The following is a 10,000-nucleotide window of genomic DNA, read 5'->3' as shown; positions in this document are numbered from 1 at the left end:
AACCAAAATCACATGGTTTAAAAACCGATCGAATTTAAAGGCCAATTTCACGGTTTTGCGCTTGTCCAAGCTTTGGCGCTATAAGCAATTGCAAAAAGGTTGAGATACTTAATCGAAAATTCACCTCTTCTTCCTAAAACCCCTCTTCCTGTTCATACGAAAGTCCCAATGCCCCTCCCTTCCCTCCTTTTTCAATGTGGATACCCTTTAGTTTGAACGCCAAGTGGAGAAGGAAACAACTTTGCTTGAGGGGTGGGAAGGGGGGTTGGGGACGCGGTGACTTGAATGACACGCATTGTATGGTTATTAACAGTGAGTGTCTCAACTCTTTTTGCAATTGTTTGTAGCATAAGTAAATTTATGGTTTCTTAATGAACCAGATGATGTTCACGAATCAGGTGGCTTCAAATGGACTCGAACCCATGACCTCTGCAACTCAGTCTGCCAACTGAGCTCAGTAAGCCATTTTCGAGTTCATGCCTGCCTCATCTTCAAAGCGAGTCTACGTGCCACGTTTTTGTTATAAAATTAGTTTTCATTCATACGGAAAAGTAGAACTAATTACCATTAGAAAAACTTCGCACTTAGACACGCTTTGAAGAGGAGGCAGACTTGAACTCGGAAATAGCCTATTCAAATACGCTATTAATACATTCATCGAGTAATGTAACATGAGCCCAACAAATTGCGCAGATCATTCCTCTTCTAACTCGCACTTCGAAGACACATTTATTTCAGTCATCAACAACCAATTATAAACCTATTGTAAACCCCAATTGTCATTAAATAACAAAAAAGAAACTATTGTAGACAGCACTGACCTGTCTGCGTTTAGTCAAGTTAATCAACCCTCCTTTAAAGAAATCAGGATTTCCTTCGGCAATGAATGTGAGATCCTTCATGTAAATACCTTCAAATTATACAAAAACGACAGTGTTCGTTCTCCACAAAATCACAAAATATCGCTCGCATGAAGTCATCTACAATCACACGGCATTGCACGTGTCATATTCAAGGAGGCTCGAAAGGGTTTTCAGCTGAGCGCGCGTAAGCCACATGCGCACGCAATGCGAAAGCTCTTTATGTCCGCTGACGAATCAAAAACGAGTGACAGGAAATAAATATGTCACTGACTAAAATCACGCAAACTGGAAATAAATTTTGGTCGTGCGTGATAGTGAGCTATATCTCGAAAGTTAGTTAGGTGACCTACCCTAAACTTTTAAATACATGTATGATGCGTCTTAAAGAAAATGAAAAAAAATCCAGTGGACTGTTTTCATCTTCCAACACCATTGTCATAAATAACTTAACCTCTACTACAAAGGTCTTTTTTCATATCACGTATTAGATAAGAAAATTTAATCGGGTTTTCGAAATTTGGGGAAAAAACTACACAACCGAATAAGTTAATCAGGTATTAAAAAACCTAGTTTTAAAGAGTCTTTGAACAGCGCCATCAGTTACCATGGCAACAATTTAGACGAAACAAACTCTGTCAAAAGAAAATCCTGAGAAAGCAAAAAGGAAAGGGGATGAAATGATCGACAATGTTATAATATCTTTCCATTTGAAACCCACTGCTACCTGTGGACAACCCTTTTGAGCCTCAATAACAAGGCATTGTGTGCCGTGGAACAATTTTCATAAACGGCAATTCCGCTAAAGCTGAAATTCATCCAATCAGATCGCTACGATAAGCAACGCGAACTTTTCAATACAAAAACAAACGGTCGAAAAGCCTGTCCGTAGACGGTGGGGCTTTAACTTTTCGTGGAAAGTGAACTTACCAAAATAAGGAACTGACGGTGTGGGCGAGGCTGCGAGAGCTTGTCGATATCTTTTATAATTACCCTAATAATAAAAATAAAGGACTATAATAAAAAAGAACGGCCAACAGAACATTGGTTACGTCAACGGCGTTACAAAACGACAATGCATTATTTGGCAACGTTCACGCCTTTCAACACCGCTTCAAAATACAGCTTTGCATTATCCGAAGTACTTCGCCATTTTGCATTATGTTGGCGTTATGAAATTTGGCAAAGTATCTTATACATGGATTGTTATGAACATTTTCTTTTACTTAAAGGGGCAGTGTCACGTTATTTCAGACAAACTTCAAAACAATAAAATACGTCTTTGCATCAATCAAGACCAAACGATAACGGTGTAGTTTTGTCGCCAATAACAATTAAAGTGCACTGAAGCTATTCTTTGTTATTTGCATCCATGGATGGAGAAGATGGAAATGGATTGAAACTTGAAAAAACTGGCCAGTTCTTCAAGTTTGGAGATGGTGTCCGCAAAAAGTCGCCAAAAATTAAATACGAAGAGCTCTTTGTGCAATAAATATATTTCATGTCTTGTCAGTGGGTTGTCAGGAATGTTGTACGTGTGAGCTGAAGTACTAATTTCGATTTTTAGTTTTGACCTAAAAACAGCAAACTTAGAACGACAGTGCCCCTTTAAGGCCGGGACACCCTAGGCGACAAGTCGCAGCGACATGTCTCTGCGACAAGTTGCTCCATGTGTACTACTTGCAAAACAAGTCCCTGCGACACGACGCCTGTTCGTACCACACGCGGTGATCTCGTATGAGGGGGAATGTGAACTAGTTTTCTAACTCAATATGGCTGACCATATGACGCTCTCTCATTGGTTCATTTATATTTTGTCGCAGCGACTTGTTGCCGGAAGTGTACACACGATGCGACAACGCAGCTTTCGCTAATTTTGTCGCTGCGATAAGTCGCACGAATTCAAACTGGTTTGAATTCGTGCACTGATCGCGGCGACAAAATTCTGTCGCAGCGACAATGATTTTCAGGAAATTAACCGTGTCACACAAGGCGATTTGTTGCGGCGACTTGTCCCCGCGACGTGTCGCAGCGACTTATCGCCTAGTGTATCCCGGCCTTTAAGATAGCGGACGAAAGAGTCTCTATTTGGTGCTCACGTTGTCGTGAAAACCTTGAATTGGCTCGTTTCACATTGAGGACGGCACAGAAATACACTTAAAGGCGTTCCGCGCGTTCACCGCAATCTTTTTTCCTCATTAAACTAAGCAATAATTATATCGTTTTGTGGCGCAAGCTGCCGTCGTCAGCTCGTCCCCCAAAATTTGACTATTTTGCAGTAAACTGAGGAAGAGAGAACGAACAGTCTACGAGCATAAGACAGACAAGATAGTAAAAGAAAACGATCTGTTCGTAACAAACCGGAAAAAAAGGGCGGGCCGAAATCAAACATACGCCATAGAAACGACAAAGTCTTTGCAAGACTTTAACTACCAAATGCATTTTTTTACCTTTGTATCCATAAGAATTTCCATTTTGGCGTACTGTTCAAGATATTCCTTGGGAACAAGCTGTGGTCAAAAATAAACTCACTGATTGGAAAGTACAAAACAACAATAATAATAACAATAATACAAGAATTTATATAGCGCCATTTCCGTGAGCTCAATGAATTACAGTTTGCATTAACCCACTGAACTCAGTGTTATATTGACGGACAAGGACGCACAAGGCAAGACGGGAAAAACCGCAGGCCGGAGCTTGCAGTAAGATTGAAGGCGGAAAAGGCCTTTAGTTACCTCCTTCGTTTTGTGCAGCCGTCTAACAGGCGCGCTCCCAAGAGCTGCTACAACAATGGCCATCACAGCATTGAAATTCCTCAGCTCCAAACACAGCTAACAAAAAAAAAACCATGAAAATTAGTTGGATCTTTTCACTCTTTGTTACGTATATCGTCTCTGACTATCGCACTTCTTTCAGGAAACGTTTTTTAAGAAGTCGAGCATTGTACTGCAGAGCAGAATTTGGGGTTCATTCGCGCGTGACATGTCACAAGACGCCAATGTCCACGTGAACATCAAAAGCCTTGGCTTCTCATGCCCTCTACCTCTGAGGAAAGCAAAGCTACATAACCATTCATGAAATCAAAGTTGAAAAAATCATCCCAGTTAGATAGGTAGCTTTAGCAATTGCAAGCAAGGCTAAAAAAATTCAAAGAGGCTTACACAGGATTCGCACCGATAACTGTGCGACTCTACCAAATGAGCTACCAAACCCGCTGGGGGCAAGACAATTGCGATTTCAAGTTATATCGCGTGAGATGTGATAGGAATGATTTTAGACTATACGAAAACTCGAGTCCCGATAAAGTTTGCTTGCAACGGCTTAAAGTACCCCTAGCCCCAATATATTTTTTCGCTAAAATGAATGTTTGCACCTGTTCGAAACGCAGTGCGGACTTTTTTCCCTTTTCTGACAAATCCTGCCTTTTTATAGGCTTCAAAACTTGCGAAAAACCAAGCATCTTTTGTTCATGACTGAGTCAGAAGGGGAGTGGGTCTATTCCTGATTTCAAAAACTGATTTACATTGCATTAACTCTTTGTAAACATGCAAAACATGCATGCGAAGTAGATTGTGACGTCAAATCAGGAATAGACCCACTCCCCTTCTGACTCGGTCGTGAACAAAAGATGCTTGGTTTTTCGCACGTTTTGAAGCCTATAAAATGACAGGATTTGTTGGAAAACGGAAAATATGGCCGCAATGCGTTTCGAACAGGTGCAAACATTCATTTTAGTGAAAAAAATATTTTGGGGTTAGGGCCACTTTAAGTAGCTTATCTACCTGCGATGATCCTGATAAATGACAAACCCACTCCTCCCTCACCTTCGCTGTTTCGATGAAGTTGGTAAAGATGTTAGCTCGTTTCTCCATGGATTTTTCTGTCACAATAGTAGCTGCAACCCATGTACTCAGCTGGAAGTGGAGAAACGTATGGTAAGTCAAGGAGGGAAAGCGTTTAACACCTACGACAGCCCTTGCTAAATAAAACTTCAACTACGAGTAGTCCCACGTTATCCGCTTACTTAGTCGCGCGGGAACTCATCCAGATTTCGCGTAGGCATTTTTTCTCGAACCGGTCTTCTCCTCATGGTCGACTAACTCAGCGGCGAAAGAGGGACGGCTCGTAGAAATAAAACACGGCGATTTTGTACTTCGGTCTGACGACACAACTGACCGTGAAATCCAAAACTTACACTCAAACTAAACAGTAGCCTGCGGATACAAAAATTCGAAGAAACTATGCTGCGAATAATGCGGACAACTGGTAAAGGAAAGTTCAAATTCGCGCACAAGAATTTAAAACGTGAACCAAACGTTTCGAGGGTACTCCCTCTTCATCACTGGTTTGAAAGCAAACGAAAAATGCGCGCTCAACGTAACGCTCAAACACAATCAAAAATCGCAACGTTAACAGCGCGAGTTGACTTTCTATGAAACCAAAGTCCACATTGAGACCACCAGGGTGTAGGATGCGGTGTCTGAAAGTCATCCTGGCCTCAAAGTTACGTCTGTCCGTGGCACCCCTGAAACCTGAACGGATTACAGAAATGTCCTGAGTTGTGTGCCCCGGGGAAGCAAAATGGCGTCCAACAGGAAGATCGGAGTCTGGTAGCCTTGTGAAGCGTAGATGTTTTGATCATAATACCACTATAAGCCCAGCGTAAATGTTGCAACATCATTTACCAACGCTTTTTGATAGCGTGCCGATGTTGGACATCCATCAGTCGAAAAAGGGTTTGGAGGAGGAGACATAAGGCAGCGTAACCGAGTAGTTAGGGCTCTCAGCCGCTTTCGGTTGTCCCTTCGCTTGTTGCCTCACGGTTACATTACACTATCCCCATCATCATTAGCTATATCAGTATTAATCATATTGGGCTAACATAGTCCAACATGAGAAGCACAACGCTAGCAATATGTTAGCCAATGACTAGCCTGGGATATAAAACAAAAGGAATAAGACGAGTAAGAACACCAAATAAAAGAATGCTAAGTTACTTGGTTAAATCTGTCCGCCACTTTTTCCACAGAAAGTCTTTCTTCAGGAGGAACTTTCCTTTTCTTTCCAGTTCCTAAGGCAATCTTCTTTTGAATATCTGTTGCAGTTACTGCACAAAAGCAATCTAAAAAATATAAAACTAACATCACTGAAGGTATTCTTCCTGGAAGTTTCTCCTTCGTTTCCGATCTCGCTTTTTTTTCCATGAGTCGAAGGTTTTAACTTTCTATTTTCAAAGTTTTTTTTTTGGGCAGCGTTACGTTTGTTTACACTATTAAAAGTTTTAACGAAAAGCAAAGGTTACAGCAGCTTTCAACAGAGTGCGATACCGGGATTGCCTCGGTTTTGGCTCAATTGCAGTGTGATTGTTCTAATAATATCGCGTTATATCTTTATCCAATCAGGGCCCTAAATCCAGCTGTGTCCTTTTCTGGCACGCGTTTTCACGCTGATTAGCTCGATTGATTGTCTTCAGTTCCTCTGCAGTGATTGGCCACACTAATTTTTACTTTATTTGTCTAAGCATTCACCACTGTAAAGTTAAGCCAAGTCACGCTAAAATGTTTCATGCACTGTGCTGATTTACCATGGTCGATTAGTGTTATCTGTCTTGCTAATTCCTTGGGATGCTGCAGCAAGTCAAACGGCCTGCAACAACAGCAATCATTGAGAACATTCATGACAACGATTAAAATATGAATCAGCAATACTTTGGGCCACAAAAGAGATTCAGCTCATAGCTTTTTACGAATACAAGTAAGAAGAGTGTGTGAAAGCTAGAATAGCGAGTCGAGTGTAGCTTTGTTTCTAGTTTCTAACTAGCAAACAGGCTCTCAATGGAAGGGATTACGTTTTTGCAAACGTTGGCCGTGTATTTGAACAGACTTAACTGATAACAGTGTAATGTGACTAGTGCTAAGTTTCTACCCCATATGAACCATGTGAGCGTTAGCCCTATGATGGAAACGGGCCCACACAAGGACAGAGAAAAACTCTGACCAGGGTGGGAAATCTTCAAAACCTCTGACCGGTCAGAGTTTTTCTCTGTCCTTGTGTGCGCCCATTTCCATCAGTAGGGCTAACGCTCACATGGTTCATATCGGGTAGAAGCTTAGCACTTCACATTACGCTCTAATCAGTTAAGGCTCTCAAGTGAAGCTATGATCTTCGCAGTTATGAGCGCAATTTTTCCAATTGCGTAGAGAAGCCTGAAAAATTCAGGACTTCAACGCAATGGGTTGCGAAAGGTGCGCGGTCAAAAGCCAAGGGACTGGGGCGAGCTTGCGGGGGGGCGTCCTCTAGCGCCTGAATGTGAGGTAAGTCGTTCAGATGACAAAAAAATGGAATGCGCCATTTACCCTAACTATAACCTACTTTCCCAAATTCAACTCACATATACCCACTGCTTCCACACCAACAAGGCACAAGATGGAGCACAACTCACGTAAAATCTCGACGATTAAAGCCAGGAAGCTCAGCATCCGGAGGGCACTGGCAGATGAGAAGCTGTCCGTTAGAACTTTGACCAAAAGATCGGCTCACACTGTCAAAATCGTCATCCTCGCGAGGTGTAGAGTTGAATGGTCCCCTGTGAGAACGTGTGGGTGTGAGCTGACCGGAACCAGTGGGCGAATCACTACTCTGAGAAGAAGGGTTACTCTCGCAGTTGTACTTGCGACGCTGGCTGGATGATAGGACACCATGTTTCATTTCTTGTCCAACTGCATAGGAGCCCGAGGGATCAAGAGGAACGCGTTCGCCGGGTGAACCAGATTCTTCCACACTCATTCCACTTCCCTCTGGTAAAAATAAACAGTCGATGCTCTTACTTACTCTACTAAGGACGAAGTCTTCTTCAGCATGAATGGAGTTCAAATTCTGCGTGTTTTTTTTTTTTTTTCTCATTTCGAACATTCGCGTTGCTGTTGTGCAGAGGACAGAAAGCAAAAGCACCCGCAGTGCGTGCTGCACGCACAAGGAGAAAGTGCGGAATAAACGCAAGGACAAAGCGTGCGTGCTAAATATTTCATACTTGGGGGAAAAAGCTATTTTAATTTTAGCACATATCTTTGCCGTACTCTGTACAACAACGACGTGAAAACACCAAATTTGAGGTTTCAAGGACAACGCGAGCGTACAAATGTGAATTTTTCATTCTCTATTTTTACTCTGAAATCGCTAGTACCAATTTATTTTTAGGACAATTCGCCCACACTGCACGACGTTGATGAGATGATGCAAGGTTATAATTTGAGTTCACGGTTTCGTCGACGTCGCCGTCGTAAATCTTTAGATCCCTAAGAACCAACGTGAAATGACCAAATTGAAGGTTTCGACGACAACATGAAAATACGACAGCGAACCGTCCGTTCTCTACGTTTACTTCAAATCCAACCTTACGCCTCCAGTAAAGAGATACTTCGCCAATACTGTACAAATTCAACGAGCTGGGATAATCACGAAATACTTACTAAAGCTCCAAGTTATATTCTTAAGTCACGTTTTTGTAGACGTTGCAGGTGTGGTTGTATAAACTACCTAAAATGCCGATTCGCGGACCATATTTACAAAGATAACGCTAATTAGCAAAGCTCTAAACCCGACTGGTGAATTTTATGGTATTTTTGGAGGAGAGCCTAAATTTCGGAAATAGAAGAGAAGAAAATAACCAAGACTACATATCTTACTTGAGCTTCGTCTTTGTTCGCCTGCAGAAAACGAGGAAGCTTCCCATGAACATTTTACAGATTGCAACGTACTTTGTAAAGAGCCCAGAAGCATGTCGACTGAGTTATGAGACGCCACAGACAAGTCACCTGGACTGCCAGAGGCCAGAGTTGAGGCAACTGCACCTGAAAGTGTAGTGAAGAAAAAAAGAAAAAAAGGCAGGATCTTTCTATAATCCATATTCATGATCTGAATGTCCTTCCCCTTACGTTTACAGGATAAAGTATAAGGGTGACATGACAAGGAACAAGTGATCCTCACAGGCAAAAAATGTATGAATTTGACTTGTCCTAATGTCTGATGATGTGGTCCTCGAAAGCGCCTTATGAGGAGGATTCATATTAAACTGGAAATTTTTTCATGGTTTGTAGAAAAACGTTTTGTCATTATCACAGAAATCAATAAATTCTTTGGAATTCTTTGCATAACCGTAAAAATTGCTCAAAAATAGTTCCCGGCCACAATGCCTTCACAACCACCTAACTACTACGCGTGCGCGTATGATGGAGTTATCATGGGACCAAAACAACGACGCCAATACGCCGGGGACAGGGGAAATCCTTGAAACTAAGATGGCAAATTGTTTTCTCGAGATCACAATCAACGCTAATATTTCTAATAATCTGGAGCCAGATCCAAAACGCCCTCGAAAGTTAAGATGAATCCTGAGTATTGTTTTCTAAAAATAGGCTATTGATATCAAAACTATGGGGTATGGTAAAGTTAAGTCTGCTACCAGCCTTGATATGAAGGCCCATCAGGCCGGCGCTTATCTCCGCTTACTGTAGCATGAAGCGACTAGGAGTATTTCTACTCCCCCCTGGATGGGATGATAGTCCATCGCAGGGTTACCACCAGCATAAAATGGTACCCATTTACACACCTGGGTAGACAGAGGCACCGTGACAGTAACCAGGACCACTCGATCCGGAGTCGAGCGCACTAACCATGTGGCCACCTCGCCTCCCCAAAATTATGAGGTATTGTGAGAAAATAATACTTAGGATACACCTTGGCTTTCAATAGCGTAGTAATTAGGTTGCTTTGAAGGCATCAAAAATCATGTATTTCCTAAGTCAGCTCAAAAGAGCTACATGCAGTTTTTACTTTGGATATAACTAAATTATATTGTAGGTGTATTCACAGTGTTGTAGAATACGCATCACCCGTGTACCACTACGCTTTGCTGCTGTATCTCAGTAATGAAATTGAAAGCACCCAAAAGCGTTCTCTTGCGATCATTCACGGCCCCGGCCTTTCTTACGAAAAAATAATGGAAGCCTCCAATTTGACAGCCCTTGCTTCACGCAGACAAACATAACGTGAGAAACGTTTTGTTGACATCCTTAAAGATCCACATCACAAGATATACAATCTCCTTCCAGCATTTAATGTCAACACACGATACTCAC

General features: G+C 42.0%; 1 protein-coding gene across 1 annotated transcript in view; it reads right to left on the bottom strand.

The window, feature by feature from the left end:
* LOC138019314 (uncharacterized) overlaps positions 1-10,000 on the bottom strand; it is a 50,532-nt gene that overhangs the window by 4,028 nt on the left and 36,504 nt on the right. The window contains exons 27-35 of the mRNA XM_068866061.1: positions 8,549-8,713; positions 7,306-7,660; positions 6,448-6,509; positions 5,861-5,985; positions 4,688-4,777; positions 3,599-3,694; positions 3,311-3,370; positions 1,791-1,854; positions 822-910 (exon numbers count right to left, since the gene is read on the bottom strand). Of these exons, the coding sequence (XP_068722162.1) occupies positions 822-910; positions 1,791-1,854; positions 3,311-3,370; positions 3,599-3,694; positions 4,688-4,777; positions 5,861-5,985; positions 6,448-6,509; positions 7,306-7,660; positions 8,549-8,713 (1,106 nt within the window). The remainder of the gene's footprint in view (positions 1-821; positions 911-1,790; positions 1,855-3,310; positions 3,371-3,598; positions 3,695-4,687; positions 4,778-5,860; positions 5,986-6,447; positions 6,510-7,305; positions 7,661-8,548; positions 8,714-10,000) is intronic.

This window comes from Montipora capricornis, chromosome 10, assembly GCF_036669925.1.
Source record: "Montipora capricornis isolate CH-2021 chromosome 10, ASM3666992v2, whole genome shotgun sequence".
NCBI classification, from domain to species: Eukaryota; Metazoa; Cnidaria; class Anthozoa; order Scleractinia; family Acroporidae; genus Montipora; species Montipora capricornis.
Note: the sequence above shows the minus strand (reverse complement) of the source record. Positions and strands in the feature narration are given on the sequence as shown.